General features: G+C 40.0%; 1 protein-coding gene and 1 long non-coding RNA gene across 3 annotated transcripts; both read left to right on the plus strand.

The window, feature by feature from the left end:
- The first annotated feature begins 227 nt into the window (after nt 1–227).
- Nucleotides 228–27,527, plus strand: gnas (GNAS complex locus). 2 transcript variants are annotated; one of them, XM_051949002.1, is made up of 12 exons: nt 228–1,905; nt 9,561–9,633; nt 12,967–13,021; nt 13,119–13,238; nt 18,344–18,441; nt 20,976–21,030; nt 21,640–21,713; nt 21,850–21,908; nt 21,989–22,109; nt 22,323–22,453; nt 24,456–24,523; nt 25,502–25,588. In XM_051949002.1, the coding sequence occupies exons 1-12, from the start codon at nt 1,767–1,769 to the stop codon at nt 25,571–25,573; spliced, it is 1,065 nt and encodes a 354-aa protein (XP_051804962.1). In that variant the 5' UTR covers nt 228–1,766; the 3' UTR covers nt 25,574–25,588. The 2 variants fall into 2 exon arrangements, with proteins under 2 accessions (XP_051804962.1, XP_022058179.1); XM_022202487.2 differs by lacking the exon at nt 25,502–25,588 and adding an exon at nt 25,700–27,527 and having other exon boundaries at nt 230–1,905.
- On the plus strand, nt 6,974–9,452 carry LOC127534295 (uncharacterized). The gene is made up of 3 exons (XR_007942318.1): nt 6,974–8,697; nt 8,873–9,348; nt 9,437–9,452. It is a non-coding gene; the product is annotated as an uncharacterized LOC127534295 (long non-coding RNA).

The following is a 27,527-nucleotide window of genomic DNA, read 5'->3' on the forward strand; positions in this document are numbered from 1 at the left end:
AATTATCCCAAAGACACAAAAATGATCCAAAATGACGAGAAAAGATCCAAGCTGACATAAAACTTGTTGAAAACGACAAGAAAATTGTCCAAACTGATTCGAAAACTGTCCAGGTCAATCTATAATTGAGGGACTTTTTGTAACATAGTTGACATTTCAGTGATATCCAGTCATTTTTCCGCTCTTTCTGCGCCTCTTTGAACCAGGCGCCGTTTCTGCGCAGCGCCGCGGCCCCGGACCACGTGACGGGGCGAAGCGGCCTCTCCTCTCCTCCTCCGTCGGTCCTTCCTTCCTTCCCAGGGTTCAATGAGCGCCGTGTGGCCCCACCCCGTCTCTCTTCAGCGCCGTCTCTCTCCCCAATGTAGCCTACTATTCTCGGAGAGAGAGAAAATAATAACCTCCAAGAATCGGTTATTCCTGTCTTTCACCTTCCTCGACCAGCGGCCAGGAGGGGAGCGGCCTTCGCGGTGGGAATGTGCTGCTACACCGGCCCCGCGTCCTGTTTTCTGCTGAATGTAAATGCACATGTAGAGTCCAGCCTTTAGCAGCGTTCACCCTCCTCGGATTCAGCAGGAATATTCAGAAATACTCTGAAATCTACATGAACGCTGGTGCGCAGAGGCCGTGGAGGCTCCAAACACTGGACGCTGCTTCTTATGCTTCACCTGCAACAAACGTGGACACATTTTGAGGGTTTTCCACATTTTGGTCACGTTTTCTTTTTTCTTTGTAGACTATTCTTCTCTCTCTGTGTAGAAACAGGAATTGATCGGAGGCTGGATTTTAGAGGAGAGAGTGTCGGTGCGCAGTTTTGGAGGCTCGGCGGTGATGTGAGGGGCTGATAACACATTAGAGCAACAAAAGCACCGAGAGGGAGAGAGAGGAGGCCTTTCTGGAGGAGAAAACGGCCAAAGGAACAGCCGTCATAAATAAAGAAAAGGAAAGAAAGGAGGACGGATCCGGGGACCGTCCCTGCGCTGGAGGATCCGGAGCTGCTTTCTGGATTCGGTTCTGACGCGGAGAATGAGAAGGATCCGGATGACGACGGAAGCAGCGACGATATCACACATGTAGCTCGTTCAGAGGGTGTAAATATTGTTTCCCCTTCAGCCGTCGGAGGGGGGGAAGGCTGGAGGAACGGGTCGGGGGTAGAAGAGTCCACCTATGGACGTGTTTTATCATGAGAGGCGACGTGGAAACGAGCCGGGCGCGCTTCTCGGACACGCCGAGCTCGGCTCCTCGTCACGGGCAGCAGTGAGACGCGAGACCCGGGCTTCTGGAGATGCAAATTAGGGCTGTTTACTGAGCGGTGAAAGCCCGCTGTTTGGTGTCATAATTCGTGGATTGTAACTGTTGGAGAGGTGGGGGGAGAGAAGACGCGCACGGAGGGAGAGAAAAGAGGACGAACAAAACAAAAAGTGGAGTGCATGTGAAGGAGGAAAAAGCCCTACAGGATCCAGAAGGCGGCCTCCGTGTCGTCAGCAGCAGTATCCTGCCCTTTTTCTCTGACAGCACCGGAGAAAATCAGACTAAAAATCCGCGTTATGGACTCCGGATCAGCAGGAGGACACTTCCCCGGAGGACAGGCGCGTCAGAGCGGGTAAATGTGGGCAACATTGTCGCCAAATCCGCGGGTCAAACGAGGGATCTAGACTATTTATTTTCCTTTCTGCAAACCCCCCACCCTCCTCCACCACTACTTCTTCTTCCATCTCCTCCTCCTCCTCTTCCCCTGGACCCCCTTTTTTCTTTTTTCTTGCGGGAAGATGGGTTGTTTGGGCAACAGTAAGACCGAAGACCAGAGAAATGAGGAGAAGGCACAGAGAGAAGCGAACAAGAAGATCGAGAAGCAGCTGCAGAAAGACAAGCAGATCTACAGAGCCACGCACAGACTACTACTGCTGGGTGAGTGGCGTTCACGTGTGTGCATTTATTCCCGTCTCAGTCCATGTTTTTCCTTCTGCTTCACAGTTTTTAGGCCTCGGTTGAGTCTCTGCTTCCTCTGTAACCTTCTGGGATGTTGTTTTGGGAAAGCTCGTCAACAGTGTGACTTTCATTGCATAAGGCTGAAAATGCTGCACTGAGCTGGAGTTTATTTTACTGATCAACCCAAACACACTGCAGGTGAACATTTAAGGTCATCAACAGCCACCTGACACCAATCACAGCTGGCTTTATTCTCATTTATTCTTCATTTCTTCCTGCTTTTTCAACTGCAAAATCTGTAAACTCTAAAACAGTTTGAGAAATTATCTCCACCAGCATCTTAATCAGGAGAAAGGTGTGTTTTTAGATAGTTTTTCTCTTGAAAAAACACATTTCCTGCTCAGTTTTAAATGGAAAATGCTGTAATATGTAGAAAAATACTGTAATTTTTGCATTTAATTCTCTAAAAGAATCCATTTTTTCCCAGTTAAATGTACATATTGTTGTACTGGTAATGGAAACACGCTGCAATATTTTGAGAAAGGAACATTTCTGCATTTATCACAAGTAAAAAAAAAAAACACACACACGTTAACCACAGTTTCTGCTAAAAATCCACTAACTGTTGTGCTGCTGATGAAAACATGCTGTAATATTTATAATAAATTACACAAACTTTATTTTATATGGTATTTTCATGTAAATTTTAAACTTTTTTTACACTAAAATATGGAATGAAGCATGTTTTTTAACCCTAAAATCAACAATACCAACACATTTCTTTACCATAAATGTATAAAATGTTGACCGTAATTTCATGGCAGCATTCTGGTGATTACAGCTGCTGGAATTTTACCATAAAAACAGCATTTTTTTAAAATAATGCAATCAGAATGGGGTTTATTCGTCATTTATTTTGCATTTGTTGCTGCTTTTTCAGCTGTTTTAGTGTCTGGCTGCACAGTGGGAGCCCGTTTCTAGTCGGAGGCCTGCAGAAGTTTGCTAAACCAACGCTAGTTTTGGAGATTTCATGCCAGTTTGTGTGTGTAGCCCCAGACGGAGCAGAAAGTGTCAGACTGAACATGTGTAGGACTCAACATGTGGACTGGAGGTGGGCCGGGTCTCTGGCGTTACATAAGAAGACAAATAAGAGAGGCTAACTTGTGTACCCTCCTTCCACGTCCATTCACAGGCTTATCGCTTCCAAGAAGCTGCTGTGTTCTCTGCAGAGGAGAGAAAGAATCCTAATATTTGACTAATGTAACGTCACTGGAGGCTGCGTTGGGTGCGACACGCCGGCGTTCATGCTGGGGAGGAAGCTGTGGTGACTTTAGGACCCGCATGAAAACCAGAACACAGATATCTGCACTAAAGTTAGCTCCCCTTCAGTTATAGAAGAGCTGGAGTTAAACGCTGAGATGTTTCTGCATGTTTTACTTTTTTGTTTTTTTTAAATGCAGCGTTTCATGAACAAAACGACCAAAGTCAGACCAAAAAAAGACAAAAACAAGACAAAATATGACAAAAATGAGACACAAAATGACAAAAATTAGACAAAAAAAAGACAAAAACAAGACAAAATATGACAAAAATGAGACACAAAACAACAAAAATTAGACAAAAAAAGACAAAAACAAGACAAATATGACAAAAATGAGACACAAAATGACAAAATTAGACAAAAAAAGACAAAAACAAGACAAAATATGACAAAAATGAGACACAAAACGACAAAAATTAGACAAAAAGACAAAAACAAGACAAAATATGACAAAATGAGACACAAAATGACAAAAATTAGACTAAAAAAGACAAAAACAAGACAGCATTTGACAAAAATGAGACACAAAAGAACAATCTAGTATTTTACTTTATGATCCAAACAACTTGTCATGGTCTAGAAATGATTCTAAACTTATAGTTTTACTAATTTACAATCTGCAGTTAATGTCTTCTCTGTAATTTTTCCACTCTGAGGGCCGGATTGGACCCTCTGGAGGACCACTTTTGGCCCATGGGCCTCATGTTGGACACCCCTGGTCTAGATCTTATGTTTGGAAAGTGGTGCATTTCAAAACATGATGGACTCTTTGTGTTATTTGTAGTTGAAACAGAAACCAAACTGAAAGCACGTCCAGGTTTCATCATGACTGGAACCTGCGATTAGAACCGGTCAGTGGATTAAAGAGTCGCTTTCATCGGATTAACGGGATCATCTAATTAAAGCCTTAATGGGTTTGAGGTTTGAGGAGGAGTCATGACACGATGTGTGACACTAGAAGCTCTACAGCAGAGATGTGAAGACTTTTAGTCAAGATTTATTCAGGAAAAATGTAAATAATGGAACCGATGTGTGAATGAGAAGCTTTAATGACCTGCATAAACTTTGTGGACTGACACTACAGAGGATCAACTTTTCACACGTTCAGAGACTTTTGTCTGTTAAGTTAATGTAAAAAGTGTAGAAGTTCCTCGTGTTGTATTTTCTAGAAAACCTCCTCCACTATTTCCTGCATCTATGAAGCAGAAAAATCCCATTTTACCTTCTTAATATTTACGTCTGTTTGCATTTTTACTGACTGATAATAATAGAACTTAAAACGCACTGAAACACTTAGCTTATGGTGTGTATTTAACCCTCGTGTCGTCCTGTGGGTCAGAATTGTTTTAGAGTCTGAAAATGTGGAGAAAAAATATTTTCCCAGTGAAACTTCTGCCGTCCACATTTTCAGCGTTTTGGGGAAACTTTTGAACAAGAAATGTTAAAAATGCTTCTTAAGAATATTCACAAAAATCAACCAAAATCCAGCAAAATTCACTCCTAAGAAAATATTAGAGGTTTTACTGATATATATGCAATAATTTTAGATATTTTTAGGATTTTTCTGGAAGATATTTACTAATTTTTTGAAAATATTTAGAAGAATTTTCTTGCCAAATTTGGGGGATTTTTGTAACATAAAACTATTAAGGGAAACTTTTAAGGAATTATTGGAGTTTTCTTCCTGAAGGTTTTGCAAATTTTCAGAAATCTGGGGAATTTTTTTGCAGAATTTTTGGATTTTTTTCACAGAAGGAGACGATGTTTTTTGGTGGCCGTAAATGAAGACAACGGGAGGGTTAAAGGGATTTCAAAATTCAAGTTTGAAGATTCTGTTTATTGTCAGTGAATCCATTTATCAGGAAATGCAGCTGAATCGCAAAGAAAACACCACAGAGGTCATAAAATAGTGAGCTGTCAGGGTTCAAATATGATTAAGTAAATATATCATTTGCTCCATAAACACTTCTATAAATGAGTTTAACATCCATAAGTATAAAAATCCCTTAAATACTGAATGTTTTGCGGCGTAGAATAGACTTTCTCGGGTTAGAGTCAGAGGATTTGGGTGCAGTGATCTCTACATGCAGCTATAAACGAGGCTGGTGCTTCATTTCATTTAGAATGTGATTTGAAGTGCAGTTCTGATGCTATATCTGGATAATATTTCAAAATTAAATAGAAAATCCTGCATGCACAAGCTCCCAAATGTTCCTTAGATGCTACTTTAAATGTTAATTTGACTAATTCAGAGTTTTAGTTTAATATGTTTATCTGTGATCCTCTCAACATGATAGATCCTCCAGAACCACAACTAGCTGTGAGCATAAACCCATTTCAGATGTATTTTTTAAAATTCTCTTCCTACAGCGACCCCTAACCCACTCCAACATCCGTACCTGCTGCCTCAGCGTCTCATATTGAGAACTTTACGCACAGTTTTGATATTTTTAGCGAGTTGCCGGTCATCTCGAGTCATTTCTCAATTGAAATTGCAACACGCTAACTTTATAGATGTGACTCAGGTGTTAACAGTTCCTGTAATGCTGCTACACTCATGCTGCTGTTGTGGAAGATGTTGGGATGTTTGAGCGAAACAGGACAGCTGATGACGTGACGTGAAGTCAGATCTGAGAGCAAAGAGGTCATGGTTCATCCTCTGAGCCAAGAAAAGGCCCAAAGTCCCAAACTGTGCTATGGATTACCTGATAATGCTCCTTGTAGGTAGGAAACACTGATGAAATGTCCCAATACAAACTGCTTCAGCCATCCAGACAGTTAAACATCCTGGTATCGACGTCGTCTTTTGATTAGTTTTGTAGACGGTTAGCTGTAGGACACTGGATGGTGATGGCTGCTGTTAAACTCATTTTTTCTTTACATTACTGTTCAGAAGTTTGGGGTCAAACTGGCAATTTAACCCCTAACATAACTGCACAAGGGTTTTCTAACCATCAGTGAGCCTTTCAGCACCATTAGCTAACACAATGTAGCATTAGAACACAGGAGTGATGGTTGCTGGAAATGTTCCTCTGTACCCCTATGGAGATATTCCATTAAAAATCAGCTGTTTCCAGATAGAATAGTCATTTACCACATTAACAAGACTGTATTTATCATTCATTTGATGCTTACTGCTTTTCTGTCATAAATAAGGACATTTCTGAGTGATTCCAGACTTGTGAACGGTCGTGTATTCTTGTCATTTTGGACAAATTCTGGGCATAAATTTGGAGTCTTTTTAAAAAGGTTTCAAGTCAAAACATCCAAAAACTGGAACCTTGTCTGGTCAAACTTTAACCCATCAGATTCTACTGATGTTAGAACCTTAAAAGTTGGTGAAATGTCGATCAAAGACTGTATTTTAGTAGAAACATGGATCCATCCATAGATAAACACTCACAGGAGCTTTATGGAGACACCGTAGAAGCCTCAACTGAACATTTTGTGCTTTTTTTTTCCCATTTTAAAGAGCAAATAATTATTCATTGTTCTAATTTGGGACAATTTTGAGTCATTTTTGACAATATTTATTTTAATTTGCACAAATTTGAATTAAGTTGGGACAAATTTTGAGTAATCTTGAACAATTTTAAATCATTTCAGACAATTTTTGTCTTATTTTGAACAAATTTAAATAATTTCCGACAAGATTCAAGTCGTCGCTGGTTAAAAAAAAAAAAAAAGATTGTGTTGTTACAGCAGATGCATGTTAAACAACAAGACAACACAGCATATTAGGATCAGATATAAAGTGAAGGTAACATAAGATAAAATAAGAATATAGAACAAATATACAAGAGTGATCCAGAAATGTGCAAATGACATAAATAGATGAGTTTACTGATGTAATGAATGATGTTAGAATGTAAAGTGTCCGGCATATACAGGCTTTAATGAGCAGACAGTGAGAGGGTCCTTCTGTCATCTATCAGACTGACTGAAGGACTTTCATCTGACCGCCTCTTTCAGTGACATTTTGAGACAAATTCTCAGCCCGAAACATTTAATAATGCTTAAAATCAGGCACTGCTGACCGACTGTGCACTACATTTGTGTAATATTGTAAAATCAAACACTGTATTTTCCAATTTAAGAGACTAGACAGATGCTGGAAACAGAATGTGTTGAATTGAAAAAGTGTGCAGACAATAAAAAGGCAATATTGGTGTTAGTTATACTGTGTTCTGAAAGAGTCAATGGAAGCTTTTAAATGGCCTCACATTGAAGAGTAGTACTTAATTTGCAAAGTATTTGGATCACTTCCTCAAGAAATGAAGTTCATTTGATTCAGGGAAAGCCTTTAAATCTTCTGTTCAGTTCCGAAGTTCAAATGAAGACAGAGACGAGGAGAAATGATGTGATGTTTGAGACTTCTTCCAGGAAAAGGCATGAGGCAGTGCAGAGGAGCTGCAGCTTCTAAACACTCAATTTTAATTTGCTTCATGTCGTCGTGCAGAAACCGCAGAGCTGTGAGTTTCATTCTTAGTCCATCCAGAGACCTGCAGCTTCCAGCGAAGCGCCTGGCAAACATACATGTTCACGTCTTCCGCTAGTTTAGCCCAGAATATAGCCCTACAGGCTAAAATACATCCCTTTTAATATGAGATTACATCAGCCATATGAATTTCATCTTATTTAAGCACAAATTAATGAAATTAAATCAAATATTTTAGGCTAAATGTAGCTGCATAATGGATGAGTGGTTACAGTTAGAAGATCCCCGGTTCATGTCCCAGCCTTCCTGGATCTTCCTGCATGGAGTCTCCATGTTCTCCTGTACATGTGTGGCTTTTCTCCACGTTCTCCAGCTTCCTCCTCCACAAACATGCTGAGGTTCTAAACTGTCTGTAGGTGTGAATGTTTGTCTCTATGTGCAGCCCTGTGATGGACTGTTACCTGTCCAGATTCAGCTGCTGCACAGCTTCTTTCTCACCTCAAATGCTTTCAGAAATACTTTTCGCTGAACTTTTTTGCGTAATAAAAGTGAAAGTTTGTGGCCGTGTTAAGCAGACAGCTCTGGAGTCGTTTGTCCAATCAGGGGCAGATAGTTGGAGAAGAAGGAAGCAGGAGTTGAACATCAGCTACTGGCCTCAAGGACACACCCAGCAAGAGGGAGATTTTCAGATGTGACGCGTTTACATGCAGGAAAAACTCATCTAGTGGACACACAGCGTCAGTCAGCTGGGACAGACTCCAGTCGTGACCCTAATGAGGATTAAACGGTGTATAGATGATGGATGGAGGAACTGAACAGACTGTGAACTTTCAAAAACACAAACTTTGAGTCGGCTGCACTGATTGTACCCAAAACTCCTCCAAACATACTAGAAAGTGGTGTTTTAGTGGTAGTTTAGTGGTGTTTTAGTGGTAGTTTAGTGGTAGTTTAGTGGTAGTTTAGTGGTGTTTTAGTGGTAGTTTAGTGGTGTTTTAGTGGTAGTTTAGTGGTAGTTTAGTGGTAGTTTAGTGGTGTTTAGTGGTAGTTTAGTGGTAGTTTAGTGGTGTTTTAGTGGTAGTTTAGTGGTAGTTTAGTGGTAGTTTAGTGGTGTTTAGTGGTAGTTTAGTGGTGTTTTAGTGGTGTTTTAGTGGTGTTTTAGTGGTGTTTTAGTGGTGTTTTAGTGGTAGTTTTAGTGGTGTTTTAGTGGTAGTTTAGTGGTGTTTTAGTGGTAGTTTAGTGGTGTTTTAGTGGTAGTTTAGTGGTGTTTTAGTGGTAGTTTAGTGGTGTTTTAGTGGTAGTTTAGTGGTAGTTTAGTGGTAGTTTAGTGGTAGTTTAGTGGTGTTTTAGTGGTAGTTTAGTGGTAGTTTAGTGGTAGTTTTAGTGGTAGTTTAGTGGTGTTTTAGTGGTAGTTTAGTGGTGTTTTAGTGGTGTTTTAGTGGTAGTTTAGTGGTAGTTTAGTGGTGTTTTAGTGGTAGTTTAGTGGTGTTTAGTGGTAGTTTAGTGGTGTTTTAGTGGTAGTTTAGTGGTAGTTTAGTGGTGTTTTAGTGGTAGTTTAGTGGTAGTTTAGTGGTGTTTTAGTGGTAGTTTAGTGGTAGTTTAGTGGTGTTTTAGTGGTAGTGTTTTAGTGGTAGTTTAGTGGTGTTTTAGTGGTAGTTTAGTGGTAGTTTAGTGGTGTTTTAGTGGTGTTTTAGTGGTAGTTTAGTGGTGTTTTAGTGGTGTTTAGTGGTGTTTTAGTGGTAGTTTAGTGGTAGTTTTAGTGGTGTTTTAGTGGTAGTTTAGTGCTAGTTTAGTGGTGTTTTAGTCCTCGCACTGTGTCTGATTGTTTTTTTTCATGTTGTCAATAAGCTAACATATTTGCTTCTCTGTTTGTTTCAGGAGCTGGAGAGTCGGGAAAGAGCACCATCGTGAAGCAGATGAGGATCCTCCATGTGAACGGCTTCAATGCTGAGTGAGTAGGACGGAGACACCAGGAGCTCATCTGCTCACGTCTCCACACTTCAGACTCTCTGAACCTGAAGCAGCTTCTGGGGATATTTCTTTAGCTTCTGTCACATTTTTCTTTCTGTCCTCCTCTGTGACAGGAAACTGAGCCTTTCAGGAACACGGTCGACAGTTTGTACGTTTGCTAGACCAAACAGCTGCTCTGTTAATCCAGAATGTAACATTATAAATAGGTTTTGGAAAGCTTGGAGAAGAACATCATGTCATGTTTCAGCTTTTCAGAAAAATCCGTCCAACAAACTTTCTCTGCAAAAATGTAAAGAAAAGGCAGGGAGATGTGTTGGTCTGAAGTTTGTGGACCATTTTTCACATCTGGTGACAAAACAAGCATCTGGAAGTATTTTTTTTAAATCGGCTTCAGTGTTTCTGGCATTGTTGGTGAATTTTAGCCTCTGGACTGACAGTTGTTCAGTATTTAGTCATGTATCAGTGTGTGCTGGTTCAGATGGAAGCATCTTTACAAGGTTAAAGCAGAAAATCAGCACCTAAGGCAGATTTAGCATATGACCGAGCTCGTGACTCCACAACACTGAACAGAGTGTGTGTGTGTTTTATTGTGTGTGTGTGTGTGTGTGTGTGTGTGTGTGTGTGAGTGTGTGTGTGTTTTATTGTGTGTGTGTGTGTGTGTGTGTGTGTGTGTGTTTTATTGTGTGTGTGTGTGTAGCATCATTATCAAAACACCCATTGAGCATCACTTCTTACAGTCAAATATGTGACGCTGCTTGAATGGTCAGGTTGATATTTGCCTACAGAATTTATTTTATTATTCATTTTTTAACCTTTATTTTACCAGGTAAAAATGATTTAACCCTCGTGTCGTCCTGTGGGTCAGAATTGACCTGTTTTAGTTTGAAAATGTGAAGAAAAAAAATGTATTCTCACAGTGAAACTTCTGATGTCCACATTTTCAGCATTTTTGGCAAATCTTTGAGCATTTTTGGTGGAAAAAAAGGAATATTAAAACAAAAGTTTCTTAACAACATTTATTTAAAAATCAACCAAAATCCAGCATTTTTTTTACGTGAATGTTTTTAACATTTCTTTTTTTCCACCAAAACATTTCAAAAATTTCCCAAAAATGTTGAAAAAAATGGACATCAGAAGTTTCACTGTGAAAATATGGTTTTTTTTTTCAACATTTTCAAACTTTAAAACGGGTCATTTTTGACCCACAGGACAACAGGAGGGTTAAAACCCAGACAGCAGCGTTGGAGCCGGCTGCTCTTCACATGACCAGCGTAGTAATATGCTTTAATGAGGCTGCGTCCTCAGGCGGGATATTAATCCACTGATTTGGGACTGAAAGGGTTCAATAACAGATCCAGGGTGAATGGAGGGAGTGTTGTGGCTTGTGACCGGAAGACTGCTGGTTCCAGTAGCTGGTCTGAGCTGGAAAATGAATGAATGAATGAATGAATGACTCAGCTGCGTATTCTGTGAACAGTCATGACTGAGCTGCCCCTGGACAAGACCTTTAACTGCCACTGGAGACCTGAAGCTTTTACTGCAGATGTGTGCTACATTTTTGTGTATTTTGGAGGAAACTTTTCTCTGAAAAACTCCAAAGCAGGAGAATATTGTGGCTGTGAAATCAACACAATGAGCTGAGCGTCCATTAAGTCAGTTTTCTGCTGCTTATAATGGAGTTGCACAAGATTTCTTCTGTATTTTTTCAGTGTTGTTCATATATTGCCATCTGTAAAAATACAAAAAAGCAGCTTGGAATCGTCCACATGCACTGCAAAGGTGTCCAGAATGGGTTTAGATCACGTTTATCTCTGCTCTGCTGATTTAAATAGTCAGTTATTTGGTTTGCCTGTCATAGTGACAACAAATGGAAGAAAAAAGTAAAAATTTAAATAAAGAAACTTCTGGCAGAGTACCTCTTTTGGGTCCACATCCTTCATTTCTTTTGCAACTAAATGTTCTTTTTTTTTGTCTTTCTCTCCGGTTCTTTTTGTGGTGCACACGTGGATCCTGCAGCTAACAAAGTGTCTGCCTTTTAAATAACACCAAGTAGACGATAAAAATAATAATAAATAAAAATAGAAAGAGTAAATGTTGAATAACGATGTGTGAGTGTTGAAATGGAGGCTGTATTTGTTTGTTTGTTTTTCATTTATTACTTCATGTAGTTTAAGTTGAGCACCATGCAGCCCTAAAGGAAGCTAACAGAGTTTTTTTATTTTTTAAGTGAATCTGCAGCTTTTTAAACAGATCTGCACCGGTTCATATAAATATCTAAAATTAGCAGAGGTATTTCTGAAAGCAGATTTACATTTTCTACCTTGTTGCGCACACTTAGACGAGCCTGTGACAAACTGAAGCGGCTCAGAGCAGAGGAACGTCTCCTAGAACTCCTGTAAACTCAGAGCTCTGTTGTCCGGCCGGCTCAAGGTGAAAGATAGACTCACCGGCTCTCCTTTATTAGAAACATTTCTGTTTCTCGTACACACCGTTATCCTTCACAGCAGACAGACATAATTTCTCCACCACACGTGCCAGTGAAGGTCTGTTTACCGCGACGGATCAAAAACAACCTTAAAGCATTCCAACACAAAGTCCTGCTCTGGACGCTTTTTTAATTTTATTCCAACAACAGTCACCATCTAGAGAGCTGTAGGGGAAAGAAAACCCACCACACAGGTGTTTGTAGTCCCTGTTTTGCTGCAATTAATCAACTTTTTTACATTTAGACCACTCTGTTGACATTTATTGCACATTTTTATGTCCAAATTATATGATTTTTGTGTGTTTTTTTTGCTTTCTGCATTAAAATATCTATTTTAAGATGATTGCTTTGATATATCATAACCCTTTAGTGTGATTCTGCTGGTTTTTGGCTCTTAGGAAGCAAAAATGAATATAATTATTGTTGTATTTTTATAGTTTCCTGGGCTGTAATGTGTGAACGCTTTTTTAAACTTCTATCATCGACATATTGCAAATGAAAACTACACACAGAAGAAATGACATGCACAAAAAAAGGGTTAAATTATACAGATTTTATTTTTTGAACATGTGTTGGTGATTTTATTGAGTTTGGTCTCCACATGTCAAACTAGAAAAGCACTCAGAGGCTGTTCGTTTTCCCCTGTGGCGTTGTCAGAAATGCAGCATATTTCTGTAGAAATGCAACATTTTTTAAATCATTATTATTATTATTATTATTGATGATCAGAAATCATTGTATTTTGTGTCTTTTGCCTTGAAAATGTGTTTCAGCTGCATGGCAATAAATAATAACAAGATTCTCATGTAACTTTTGTGTCTGTTTCAGAGAAAAGAAGCAGAAAATTCAGGACATCAAGAATAACATTAAAGAGGCGATTGAGGTAAGTGTCTGTTAATATCATTTAATTTGTTTTTTACTTTAACTGTAATTAACGGCTGCTTCCAGGCCCGTAACCCGTCCTGTTTGTGTGTGTACAGACCATAGTAACCGCTATGAGCACCCTGACCCCGCCGGTGCAGCTGGCCTGTCCTCAGAACCAGCACCGGATCGAATACGTCCTCAACCTGGTCAGCCAGAAGGACTTTGAGTTTCCATCTGTGAGTAGAAAAACATCACTGCACACATGCAGGTTTATTTCACACCAATGTTTTAATGATCGCCTGTAGTTTGTGACGATACTGGGAAACACTGACGCTGCCGTATTTGGTTTATCTGAGATATGTATTGTGATATGAAAAAACACCTCGTTGTCTGGAGGAATGCAGCAAACGACGACTTCATTAAAGTCAGGTCAGACTTTTGTGTTGCAGGCAGCTGCAGAATATCCCACAGCAGCTCTGTTTCAACTGATGCTTTATATGAGCCTTATATGATACTGTACTATGTGATGCAATACGATACTAAAAAGTACTATCCTAAATGATGCTATACTATGCTATGCTATATGATGCAATAAGATGCTAAAAAGTACTATCCTAAATGATACTATACTAAATTATATGATGCGTTGCAGTACTATACTATACGAAACGATACTATATGAAACTATATTATATTCTATTATACGACAGTGTTGCCCTGGAAGAGCTGTCAGGAGAAAGTTAAAGACATCTAGTAGAGCTAGGGCTGGGCGATAAATCGAATTAATTCACCTTTTTAAAATTTGAAAATTTGCCAAATCGTAAAATCGAGGCGAGCTTAAATATATAACAATACAGATTCTTCTTCTGCCTTTCAAGACTTGTGCACTGGTGTTTGCTTCCGCCTCTCATCTCCTTCTGCCAAAACACTCACACCCCCATCATGGCGGACAGAACAGCAGACGAAGAGTTGGTTGCGAGAAAAGGGCCTCATGTTACATCGATTATATGGAAGTGGTTCGGCTTTGACAAGACTGACACAGAGCAAACTACAGTCATGTGCAAGGTTTGCAAAAGTACTGTGAAAACGAAGAGTAGCAGCACAACTAACCTCTTTCAGCACCTCCGGCAGAGGCATCCTAAAGAATGGGAAGAGTGCTGGCAGCTACGGGAGTGCGGCATGGCTAGCACTAGCCATAGCAAACAGACCGCAAAGAAACAACAAAAATCCATTAAAATCGTAATCGTCCAAGATGACTAAAAAATCAAGATTTTATTTTTTGACCATATCGCCCAGCCCTAAGTAGAGCTTTTATCTTCGGATGACATTCAGACTGGTCATTCAGAGTTTTGTCTTTTTAGCGGTCAGATGAATGACTGTGTGGCTTCATGCAGCAGCAACAATCTGTAGGCTGTTTCTGGTCAACATCATCCTTTCTTTACCTGAAATACGTCCACACCACTGATACTGTACTCCTTTTTGTTCAACCAGTGCTTCTCTCCAGTTCCTAATTTTCTGAGAACATGTGGAGCCTGCTTGTCAACAAACTAAGAAAAGTCTGAACCCAGTGTCTCCCTTAGATTAAAGTACATTACATCAGACAGACGTCTTTTGTCGATTAATCAATGGAAAAGGAGAACCATGTGAGTTTTCTTTTTGTATCAAGCAGCATAAAAAGTTGGAGCACAATGTGTTTGATTTAATTTGCTTTGACTTCACGTTGCACTTCCTGTTGTGTGCACATGGTCGTCCTGAACCCACGCATCATGCAGCACTAAGTCTGCAACATAAAGGCCCTGAAAGGTTTCTCTGTTGTTACACTGCTGCTTCTGTTGTAAAGGACGACTAAATAAAACTTTTTGGCCTGAGGGAGCCACTGGACATGCAGATTTTGGCTGAATTTTAACCTCACTGTACTCAGATTTTGTGTTTGTTGTTGTAGATTAGATTCTTCAAATAGTGGGCTAGTTGGCTTCTGAACCCAATGACAAGTTTAAAAGGCGAGAAACTACACTGACAGTCATTAAAAACTTTGAGACCATATTTTTCAACATAATTTTTATTTTGAAGCCCCAAACTGGATTTTCTTCACATGAATCATTTGTTTAGCATATTGGCATACAGAAACAAAAATCTAAAGTTTCAAGAATGATTTCAAAATAAAGAATTTCACAAAAGAAAACGGCACCTGCCAAACACAAAGTCACAACAGTCAATACCGAGTATGGCCTCCATCTGCTTGGATGCAGGCAGCAATCCGTCGGCGCATGCTTTGGACCAGGCTTCTGATTGTGGGTTGGGAACAGCCCATACGCCTGGATACATCACTGTAGCTCAAAGCGACCTCCACCATACCCAGTGCCCGGAGACGTTGTTCATGTGATAGACGCGGCATGATGCTGTTCACTGGACTAACAATGGTGGCCTTTTTTGGGCCTTTATATAGGCCTTCAGAACCCATTCTCACATTGTGCAGATACTGAGTATTGGTTGGTGTGTATTTGGTTCACTTTTGCAAAGTGACCAACCCATGTGCAATGAATCATGACAAAATGACAACTCATCATTATCTCCACTACCAGGGCACTAGATCATCAGTAAATCCACAATGAATAATTAAAACCCCCCTACAAGCAGAATTCTGCCTACATTTCTACCTCAAAGTTTCTATTGAGTGTCGGTATGTAATTCATCATTGCTGAAATGATGAAAACCCAACAGAATCCTGAGATTTTCAAGTTTCCAACGGTCCCTGAACTGCTCAGCTGTGATGTTTCTTTATGTCCAGAAAAAAAACAAAATTCGAGTTTGAAATCGTAATTATTGCATCGAAATTACAAAAATAAACCATTTACACTAACAAGATTCTGTAAAAAAAGAAAAAATTCTGTGCTCCTCGATGAAAACATGAAGCATTTAGTGACTGAGCTGCAATAAACAGACACCTGGAGAAAATTCTGGGACTTTTTGGCTGAACAGCAGGAAGTGTTTTCACAGAACAGGTAGACGACAAGTATGAAAGAAATAAAAAATGCTAACTGTAAAATATCTACAGTATTTAGAGTCAAAACATTATTTGGGAGTACTGATAACTGTTGACACTTGTTAAACTGTTCTACATGTTGATTCTATTTTTTTTTAATAAATAGTAAAAAAAAAAACCGTACTTTTTAAACTTTCTGCATGCTTTATTGCTTTTTAACAGTCCCATACTGCAGATTAGACATGTTTGTTGAGTTTCTTTATTTCTGGTTTTGGTTGTTCTGTTTCCACAGAGAACCATTTTTTTGTTACCTTCAAAAAGTGGGCTAGTTGGCTGAAGTTAATTTTAAGCTTCTGATCCAATGAACACAAGTTTGAAAGGCAAGAAACTATTAAAAAGCTTAAAGGTTTGTTGGATTTTTGGGTTTCTAGTGGTCCCTGTACCTTATAGAGCTTAAAATCTGACATTTCATCAGCATCATGTTTATACGTTTCATGTAAAAGAGAAAAAAAATTCATGTTTGCTTCAAAACAGTTCTGTAAAGAAATGACCAAAAATCCACTGACTGATTCAGCAGCAATGATAACGTAGAAACAGCTGTAAATACCTCTAGTTTTTAGCTTGTTTTTAGTCTTTTTGACACTTTTTGACAAATGTTCAAAATCTTCATTTTGTAATAATTCTTCAAGACTTTATAAGTAGAAAAATATCTACCATCTAGAGCCTTTTTCTGTCCTGGAGTCTTTAACTGAAGATGTTCTGACGGTATAACATCATGCTGCAAAAAAAAAGACGTGTGTGAGTTCTCTCTGCTTCTAGTCGTGGTCGTTCTGTTTCCAAAGAGCTGCAGGACTTTATACTGCAGTAAAACACGAAGCCACAGTGAGTAAGAACCTCCAGAGGAACAGATCAGACATCCTCTGCATCCCAGGTGGTGAGCTCAGGTAGTGTTGCGTTCAGGGACTCTGATGAACGGATGGTTAATGTCTGTTTAGTCTCAGCTGGACTTTCTCATCAGCTAATTGTCCAAGAGAGTCTCAGTGTTCATCCTTAGACTCCTGTGGGCCGCATTAATTCAATATTCAGTCCACTGGGTCGAAGCTGCTGGTAGTTTTCTAGTGATTGAGTTTATTTGGTCCATGTCCACACCTGCCTCCAGACCATAAAACATGATAAAATGACTCCACAGGTCTACTTTATATGGTTAAAAAAATGAATACACAGTGAATAAAAATGTGACAGGAGCAAAAAAAGATCATCCATTCAGCTCAGTCAATAAAACACCTCATGCTTCTATACCAGATATTCAATGTGAGAAATAAACTTTTATATTCATCTAAAGTTAACCAGAAAAGTTGAGTTGAAGCCGCTGAATTCTCGTATGCTGTTTCTACTCTGCTGAAGTGTCTGTGAGCAAAACATGTCCTGTTTTTAATCCGACCTCCTCTCTGGGATTCACACGTCGTCTCTGAGAACTCCTCGCTGCCCCGTCTGGAAGTTAATTTATGAAATGTGACGGTTGGAGGGAGAAGAAAGGAGTTTATACTGAAGGTAGAGAGAGAGGAAGTGTGTAAGATAATAATGATATAAAGGAGAGTGTGAGTCGAGTGTCAACAGGTTTACTACAATATCTTTATTAACAACTTTCAGTTTCAGTTTTACTCAGTTGTATGTCTAATATTTATAAGAATCCTTCTGTAAAATGCCGTGTGGTGTTTGGTTATAGGCGGCCATGTTGGTTTTAGGACTGAAAACAGCAGAAATGTCAACTATGATACGGAAAGTCCTGCCGTTATATATTGACCCAGACACTTTGTTTTGTTTTTCCAGTTCTTTTCACGGGTAAATAGTTTAATGTTGGGAATTTAGAAAACGACATAACTCCTGAGCACAGTTGCAGGTTTTGTTCTTCAGAGGGTTAATTCCTGGAACTTTCTACCTTATTAGAATAAAATCTGCAGGAGGAAGTAAAGTGTTTAACGGTCAGTCCGTCTGTCTGTAGTTACTGAGCTGTCTCTCTTTGCCTCCACCCATATTTACCTTTACAGACGTGCACACAGGCGTCACCCATCCACAACGTACAGCGTGTGGTGTCAACACAAACACCCACATCTTTTTCTTTCTGTTTCTGTATTCAGTCTGAGATGAAGAGTAAATACACAGAGTGTCGTTCCTTCCTTAATTCACATGAACTGATCAGACTGTCTGGATGTAATCTGGTGTTTCCACTCCTAAACACACCTGTTCTGTAGTTTGATCATCAGATGTAAAAGAACATGTTAGCATTCCGTGACTTTCCTCCCTCCTGTTTCTGCCTTTTCTCTCGTTTATTCTGCTGTTTTCTGTCTCCCATCTCAGGAGTTTTACGACCACGCGAAGACGCTGTGGCAGGACGAGGGGGTCCGGGCGTGCTACGAGAGATCCAACGAGTACCAGCTGATCGACTGCGCACAGTAGTAAGTAACTCCACAGTGTTGGGATGCATTAATAATTAGCCGTAGCATGACATCAGGGGAAATCACGCTTGTTGAGTCCAGTTGCTGTTAGGGTATCCTGCTTGTCTCTTATCTGTTCTGTTTAAACACTGCCTGCAGTTCAGCCCTGTGAAGCTGAAAAGTCCCTGAATTTCTGTCAAGTGACTGCTGGTTGCAGCTGAACCACTGATGGCTTCCTGGTTGCACAGAAGGGTGCAGAATTTTATTGTTTTTTTACAAAATCTGCTTAGAACAAATGGTTTATTTGGGGGGGATTTTTCAAAATGTGTTTGTTTCCTGATCAAACAGCACGTTGCTGATGAGCACTTCAAGGACCGTCGGAAAATTTAGAATCAGTAACTTCTCTGTTTTTACAGTTTCTGACTGAAAAATGATGTAATTTTTTGGTGGTTTTAAGACAGCGTGCCTTTCAGACCTGCTTGTGGGATTAGATCCTTTTGGGGTCCGTTAGTCGGAGCGTGATTTAAGGGAATAATTACACGTACCGAGTCCAGTCGCGTTATTTCCGTTTGTGCGGCTTCATGTCAGTTTTTCATTCATAAGGATCATCTGGCTGTCACATGTCAGCGTTGTTTTATTCCTGTAAATCTCGAACATTGTGCATTTTAACATAATTTCCTGTCTGTGGTTTGAATTACGTCCTACGATTGGGAAAAATAATGTAATAATAAAAGATAACTGAGAACCACAGGGTTCACTGCAACCGCTCAGCCTCGTTAACACTAATTTAAAACCTTTGTTCACATTTTCAGCGGTGTTTCGACTTAAGGCGAAAATCGACTTACATCTGTCTGTAGGAGCTCTGGCCTGATGTTCTGATGTTCTTAGTTTGAAACAAGCTGAGGCGAGACAGAAGTGAGCAGTGCTTTCCCAAACCTTTACCAGCTGAAGATGTGTAGTTATTTAGGTCTGTTTAATATTTCCAAAGCATAACATAAGGCAGTGAAACAGAAGGAGTGGTGTCAGAGCAGCAGTTTGCAGCGTTTGGGAGCAAACATGGCCGAGGCTGAGTCATCTCCAGATCAGAGGATGTTTGGATGAGGAGGGGTGATGTTTGAGGAGGAAACCTGACCGTCTGCAGCCTCAACTGCTTTTTTACCATCACATCTCTCCTGGAGAATAATTCCTGTGTTTCATTTGACCTTTAGACTGTTTCAGAGTTTAAATGAGTAAAAATAAACTCCCCTGTTCCTCCCTCAGGTGGTAGAGATGGTACAGCCCGGCAGCGTTTCCTCCCTCTGCTAGATCACACTTCCAGCACAAAAAAACTCCTCTTTCTCCTGCTTTCTGTCCTCCTTCCTCTCCTCCTCCGTCTCCATCCGTCCGTCTGTCTCCTTTCTGGAGCTTCTCCAGCTGCACGAGATCAGGAGCTGATAGACTATTAATAGAGCCTGTGGTTGGGTCTCCATGGTAACCGTGCTGCAGGCCAGGGCGCTGGGGAGCTATTTTAGAAATCTGCTCTGTAATGTCAGACAGACGCCGCTACGCTCTCACTCTGCGCGTCTCTGCGCGTCTCAGCCTGCGTCCTCCTGTCTCCTCTCACAGAGTCCATCTCTTCTGTCCTCCATGTTCACTCTTTACTTTCCTTCAGCTGCTCCATCTTTGTTTCTCTTTCATTTTCACGTTTGTCTGAAGGACCTCATGGACCAGAGGGTCCAACATGAGGCCCGTGGTCCAAAAGTGGTCCTCCAGAGGGTCCAATCCGGCCCTCAGAGTGGAAAAATTCCAGAGAAGACATTAACTGCAGATTGTAAATTAGTAAAACTATAAATTTAAAATCATTTCTAGACCATGACAAGTTGTTTGGATCAGAAAGTAAAATACTAGATTGTTCTTTGTTCTTTTGTCATTTTGTGTCTGATTTTTGTAAGATTTCATCTTGTTTTTTGTATTTTTTGCCAGACTTTTGTCGTTTATCTCAAATTTTTGATGTTTTGTTTCCTTTTTGTATTTCGTGTCTTTTTTTTGTCATTTTTTTGTTTTGCTTTATTTGTTGTTTTGAGCATCGTTTTTGTCATTTTGTGCTTTTTTTGTCGCTTTGTCACTTTTTAGGTAGTAATCTTAATAAATACGAAATCTGTGTGTGAGGTTTTGAAAAAAAAGGATTAAAAAAGGATTTCTGTTTTCTGTTTCAAAAAGTTTTAAAGTGGTATGTGAGCCTTTCTGAAGATTTAGGGGGAAAAGAAAGTTTCTGTGTATTCCCTGCATATATAAATAAACGTGATTTATCAGTAGAAAGTACAGCATTAAATGAATAAATGGGACATAGTAGAACTTGTCTGAGGGGAAACGGCCCAGCTGAGTGTTCTCTATGACTGAATTCTTTATTTAATCTTACAGGTTGTTAAAGAGGTGATGCTCCCTGCAGCTCTGTCATGTTTCCTTTCAGTTTTTTGGTTTTTTGGTAGAAGATTTTAACCATATAAAGCTGTTTTCTGCTCTCTAATATTACCCCAATAACCGTTTTCTTCCCCGTTTTTTCTGTCTCTCATCAGCTTTCTAGACAAGATCGACATTGTGAAGCAGAGCGACTACACTCCATCAGATCAGGTGGGTCAGCCTCTGCTACCGCTGAATTTAACGGTGTTCATCCGTATAGGAGATTAAAATGGAGGCAGATCTTTTTACATAGCAGCACAGCCTTGATATGACCTGTTAGTTTCACCTTCAGTTTTACAGCTGTGGTCGGTAGAAATCAGAAAATGTCAAAAATAAATCAGACTTTCATGTCTCTGTGTTGAACATCAACCACCAGCTGAGAATATTTAAATGCATGCACTTTATACAGAGATACCAGCTGAGAGCAATGAGAAGAAATGACTTACTGTTGCTTATATTGGTTCCTGCAGAGTCTACACGGTGTTTTATTTTGAAAAATGACCATATGGTCTTCCTGTCACCTCCCTCTGTGCTTGTTTCTCATATTTGAGTGTCAGTTTTCAATCCGACCGCTGCAAAAAAAATAAGAACAAACATCTCTGGAAAAGAGGCCGAGACAGGAGTAAGAAGTAAAAACATATTTAGTAATAAAAAGTCATTTTATTCGTTTAGGACACTTTTTTTAAATTTTAAAAAACAATAAAAGGTTTTAGACACTGCTGCAGATCATCCTGAGGAGCCAAACTGACCTTTAGTTCAACTTTCTGTCGTTTTCTCCAGGATCTGTTGCGGTGCAGAGTTCTGACATCAGGGATCTTCGAGACGAGATTCCAAGTGGACAAAGTTAATTTCCAGTAAGTAAAAGCATAAAGAGTGAGAATGGTGTCAGATTGAATGTGTGCTGTGTCCGAGGACAGAAATAAATGGATGAGATTCTTAGATTTGTCCACATGGTGGCAGCATTGTTTCCTCTGACTGTTTGCTCCGCAGCATGTTCGATGTCGGCGGTCAGAGAGACGAACGCCGGAAATGGATCCAGTGCTTTAACGGTAACTTCAGCTTCCTGTTGTCTCACTCAGCTGAGCTCGTTTTGTCCTCCTGAGTCTGACTTCTCTCTGCTGCTCCTCAGACGTCACGGCCATCATCTTCGTGGTGGCCAGTAGCAGCTACAACATGGTGATCCGAGAGGACAATCAGACCAACCGTTTACAGGAGGCCCTCAACCTCTTCAAGAACATCTGGAACAACAGGTGGACACCAACACTGGAGTCTGCAAAGATTCGTCTTTTTGTTCTGCTATATAAACAGCTCCTGTATTTCAGATTTTGGGCTAATTATTGTTCTCCAGAATGACACTTTAAATGTCGTTTCATGCCAGCTCTGGCTCCTGTTCAGCTTGGTTCTGGCTAAATGATTCCCTCCATTATTCCAGATGTTCATCTAAAGTGTTCTCTTCCCTCCAGGTGGCTGCGGACCATTTCTGTCATCTTGTTCCTGAATAAGCAGGACCTGCTGGCAGAGAAGGTGCTGGCAGGGAAGTCCAAAATCGAAGAATACTTTCATGAATTTGCTCGCTACACAACGCCTGACGACGGTGAGCGGCCGGCTTTGGTTTGATTCCTTCAGACACTCTGAGCTCTTATTTTGTGAGCGGCCGGCTTTGGTTTGATTCCTTCAGACACTCTGAGCTCTTATTTTGTGAGCGGCCGGCTTTGGTTTGATTCCTTCAGACACTCTGAGCTCTTATTTTGTGAGCGGCCGGCTTTGGTTTGATTCCTTCAGACACTCTGAGCTCTTATTTTGTGAGCGGCCGGCTTTGGTTTGATTCCTTCAGACACTCTGAGCTCTTATTTTTTACTTTATGGGAAAATGTAAACAATTGGTTTTCAGAATGCCTTACAACTACTGCAAGGTTCCATACAGCTGGAAGTTTTACCCAGATGTCTCATTTTTCCACCACTTGTGAAATACATCCAGGCTTTTCAAAATAAAAGTCTATAAGTTTTGACAGGTTTTTTTTAAGTATCAAATTACTGATTATTTACTTTTTCAATTATTTTTGAAAACCCGCTTTTACAGACGTGCTTTTATGTGAGGTTTACTCTTAGCTTTAGTGTTTTATTCTGCATTATGTTTTAGATGTTTTATTTCACTTTTGGCTGTCTGCTTCTTTGCTGTGACGTCGTCTCTAATTCTTTAATTCTCTCTTTTTGATTTTTAATTTCTAACTGTAACCCTCAATCTTATTCTTTTCAAATGGCCTAATTCCTTTGTTCATTATGATAGCTAATCTAGCTACTTCTTCATTTAATTTATTCTAGTTTTTACTGTTTATTTTCATTAACTACTCTGACTTGTCTCCTGTATCTTGTTTGGTTTTCTGCGTTGTATCTTTTAACCGTCAGAGCTCTTTGTGATGCTGTTTTTAAGGCTGCTATAGAAATAACAATATTATTATTATTCATTAAAGTAGCTTTGAAAATAACAAACCTAAACTCTGGACTGAGCATCCGTCCAAACATGAGGAGCAGTTGGTGACAGCTGCCACTAGAGGTCATCTTTCATACGGGTTTCTAAACGTTTTTCTTTCCAATTTCATGTCTGGATCATGAAAAAAGAAAAGACAGTATTTAAAATTATTTCTGATTTTTTTCACAAAACTCATTATTCTATAAATGCACCAAATTCAGACGTCTGTTACTAAAGTAGTTTGAAAGAAAATATAGAAGTATGTTTAAGCTGCTCGTCTTCACATTTAGAAGTAATGCAGTGATCAGAAAACTCTATTTTTTCTGCATGTAGAAACCATTTCCATGGACACAGAAAAACCGAAGCAGCCGGACATGGAACATTTAATTGTTTAGCTTTTTAAACTGTTTTTTAATTGAGTGAATGAATGAATATTTTATTTCAGATGTGAGGAGAAAAACAAAAACAAATCAAAATATCCAAAACAACAACAAAACAATATAAAACTCAAAGCAATGAATAAAAACCCAACAGATCTGAAAAGGAGCAGGACAAAGCTTCAGCTTATTAGATTTATTCAGTTAAACTCGTAGGTATTTATGTACATATTTACAAACAAAAAAGAAAATAAATAAGTAAACAAATATTAATAATCAGTGACATTTGTCAAAGCCCCTCCCCCTCACTGTGTCTCATGAAAACCATATCTTTCTCTGCTTTTAAATTTACTTACTTATAAAATCTAGAGGAATGAATAATATATCATCATTTATTTGGCATATTAAGGGAACATTTAGGCAAGTTGCATTTTGAATCAAATATTGAACTGGAGCTGCAATATTCTGAAAGTTATTTGGCACAAATGTTCAGTGTACATTTTAAAACCATTTATTTATGTGTAAATATCGAGCTGCTTGTACTAAATATTCCAAATGTGAACTGAAACGTGGAGGAACGGTGCTGACGTCCAGCTGTGAGGTTGTTCTGACTTTCTCCAGCTTCTTGGATCATTTACTGGCGTTGTAATGAACCTGCTCATCGGTTGTTGTGTGATCCGTCAGTGACTGGAGGAGATTGTTGTGAGAAGAACTTTGGTCTCATCGTCTTCTCTGTTTCTCCTCTGACAGCGACACCAGAGCCTGGAGAAGATCCACGAGTTACGAGAGCAAAATATTTCATAAGAGATGAATTCCTGGTGAGTCTGACTGCTTCTAACGGCTTTGTGGTATTTTTGAATGTAAAACTCATTTTCTAGCTTCACAAATAACTTTTGTGTACCGTATTTGCTCAGTCGACATCTGAAATGGAAGAAATCTTGTGTGTTTTCCTCTTATGTCACATTTTTACTGACTGTAGACTCTTTTTTATAAAATCCTGCTCCTCTATGGGAACAGAACAACCATGGATAGAAGTAGAGAGGACATTACTTCTGAATTTCTTAGATTATTGATTTTACAAAACAAACAAAAAAAAGCCTTAAATCAGCTTGTTCATGTATTCCCCCAGGTGTTACCAGAAACCAATGGTGACTGTTTCCATTGCAGATATTTTACTATTCACAGTCTGAAGCTTCACTTTTCTCATTCGTCTCCTCTCGGCTCTGTCAGCCCACATTTTCTCCCAGTTCAGCCAAAAAGTCCCTGAATTTTGGGGATGTGACCGCTGGGAGCAGCTGAGTCACTGATGACTTCACGGAATTTTTAGTTTTTTACAGAATCCTGACAGAACAAATGCTTTGTCTTTGGCAGATTTTTAAACGAGGCGATTTTAATGAAGCTACACGACTTTAAGCTTCGATTGGTTTGATTTTCCAGCACACGAGTAGTTCAGGGACCATCGGGAAACATCAAAATCCAGCAACTTATTCTGTATTTGGAGGTTGTGAAAAAGTGTGTAGTTTTGTTATTTTTTGTCTTTTTAAAGTAAAATCCTCCATGGTTCAGCTCCAGGTGACTAAATGTTGTGTTCCTTTGTAGACACTCTGATCTGGAAGCTGTAATGTGGAAATGATAAACTGAGGATGAATGTGGATGAAACTGAACTTATTTTTCTTCATAAATTTCAGGTTGTTCATGATGTTTAGTAAAAAGATAATTCCTTAAATGTGAACATTTTCAGAATGAACATTTTTACATTAAACAGAGGAACCATTAAGAGTTGTGGTTATTTATAGGTTATCATGCTGTGGTTTACTGGTTTCACTGGAGATCAGACTGGACTGAATGTGGAACCTGAGCTAAGATGAGTTTGACTCTCCTGGTTTAGAGGGTTAACCGTAGAAGACATCTCTGCTCACTAAGACCACAGACAATCAGCAGCTTTGTTAGTGTTCAGTAAACACCCTGAAGATCTTTTTCTGTTTTTCTTTCAGAGGATCAGCACAGCGAGCGGCGATGGGAGGCACTACTGCTACCCTCACTTCACCTGCGCCGTCGACACGGAAAACATCCGCCGCGTCTTCAACGACTGTCGAGACATCATCCAGCGGATGCACCTGCGGCAGTACGAGCTGTTGTGATGGAGAGGAACGGCCAAAACCAGAAGAACAGACATGACTATGATAAAACCCTGAACTCTCCTCTTCCACAGAAGTGTGTGAGCTCTGCTGACCGAACAGGGCGACGACACACAAACACACACTCACAGTAAACACACCCACACCTTCCTGGATGCAAACTCCCTACCTGATGTAGAACGAGCTGCTCTGATGGAAGATGACTCATGAACAGACGCCACATTCAGAGCTCCTCACCTTTCAGCAGCATCCCCACACGTTACCTTCTGGAGAGGACTGAGGAGGACGGTTTAGCTGCAGATGAGGAGGTTTGGGATGGGAACTAAGTGCAACCTGGAAAGAGAAAACTGTTGAATAAAGAACAGATCAGCTGAACACTGTATCTAAGATAAAACACAAGCACTGTGCTCAGGACTGGACCGTGGAACACCAAACCTTCCCGTCGCTTACAGACGTCTTTAAATCAGCCGCAGACTGCTTCACACACAAACGTATCACACCTGCTTTTTAGCGGACCGCTGGGCTGGAGGCCAGACCATTTATCCGGAGCGGCGCTTTGAGATTCATCCCCGAGGAGCGGCGTCGGACTGAACGGACCACGGGTGTGCTGGAGACCTCGGCGGGGGTTCACAGGAACAGATTCGACTCCGGGTGAATCCCTCTGGTGGACTCGGGACGACTTCTCCACAGAACTGTTTCGCCGCCTGACTTTGCCTTGATGGTTGTGGAGCAAACATGTGAGGAGGATATATTGAGTTAAAATAAAAAAAAATTAAAAACAGAAACAAAAATGCCAACTTTTGTGGAACTTCAAACGGAGGGCAGAACGCATCCTTCCACAGTGCAGAAGCATATAAGTTAAAGAGAACTCATCCTGTTGTGCGTCTCCACAGCTCTTTCTGTGTGGACGTCGTGCCATCGTGCCCTGTGTGCTCTCTTTCTTTATCTTTCTGTCTCTCATCCTCTCTTCTTTCTTTCTTTCTCCTCTCCATCTTCTCCCCGGCCACTGCCTTCTCATTTGCACTTCCTGGCGATGCCTTTCTTCTGTTGTTTTAAGAGAAAATAAAGTATTATAATCCTGGAGTATAAAAAAGAAGCTGACAACAACAAACAGGACTCTTTTTCTTTTCTGTTTTTTTTACTCATGCCTGCTTGCTCCTCCCTCCATTCCTCCATCATTCCTCCCTCGTCCGTCTTTACTTTACTGCTGAACTATTATTCTTGTACAGACTGTAAAATGTATTATTTTGTACAACTTTATTGAGAAAAAAAACGACTTTTAGAAGATCCCTGTGCCTTGATCACGACTGTACGTGTGTAATGAGCTAAAGTGGGTGTCATACTGCGCTGTATAGCTTGGCCAATCCCCTCCCAACGCCCTCGCTTTCCTCCTTTCTCTTTCTTTACCCCTCCTTTTCTCTCTCTCGCTCTCTTTCCTCCGCCCTCGGAGATGGCGGACGACCATTCGTAGCTTTTGTAGTTTTATTTCTCCTCCCCCTTTCCTCCCGTTCTCTCTTTATGATTTAAATGTCTATTTTTGGATCCATATACCCCAAAAAGATAAATATATGAAATGTATATGGGTTTTAAAAAAAGTATTTTATTAGAAATCAAATGATGAACCTTGACAAATTGTACACTTGATAGTGTGCGTATTGCTATAACTTAAATCCTTTCAACTGAA

The sequence above is a fragment of the Acanthochromis polyacanthus genome, chromosome 6 (assembly GCF_021347895.1).
Source record: "Acanthochromis polyacanthus isolate Apoly-LR-REF ecotype Palm Island chromosome 6, KAUST_Apoly_ChrSc, whole genome shotgun sequence".
NCBI classification, from domain to species: Eukaryota; Metazoa; Chordata; class Actinopteri; family Pomacentridae; genus Acanthochromis; species Acanthochromis polyacanthus.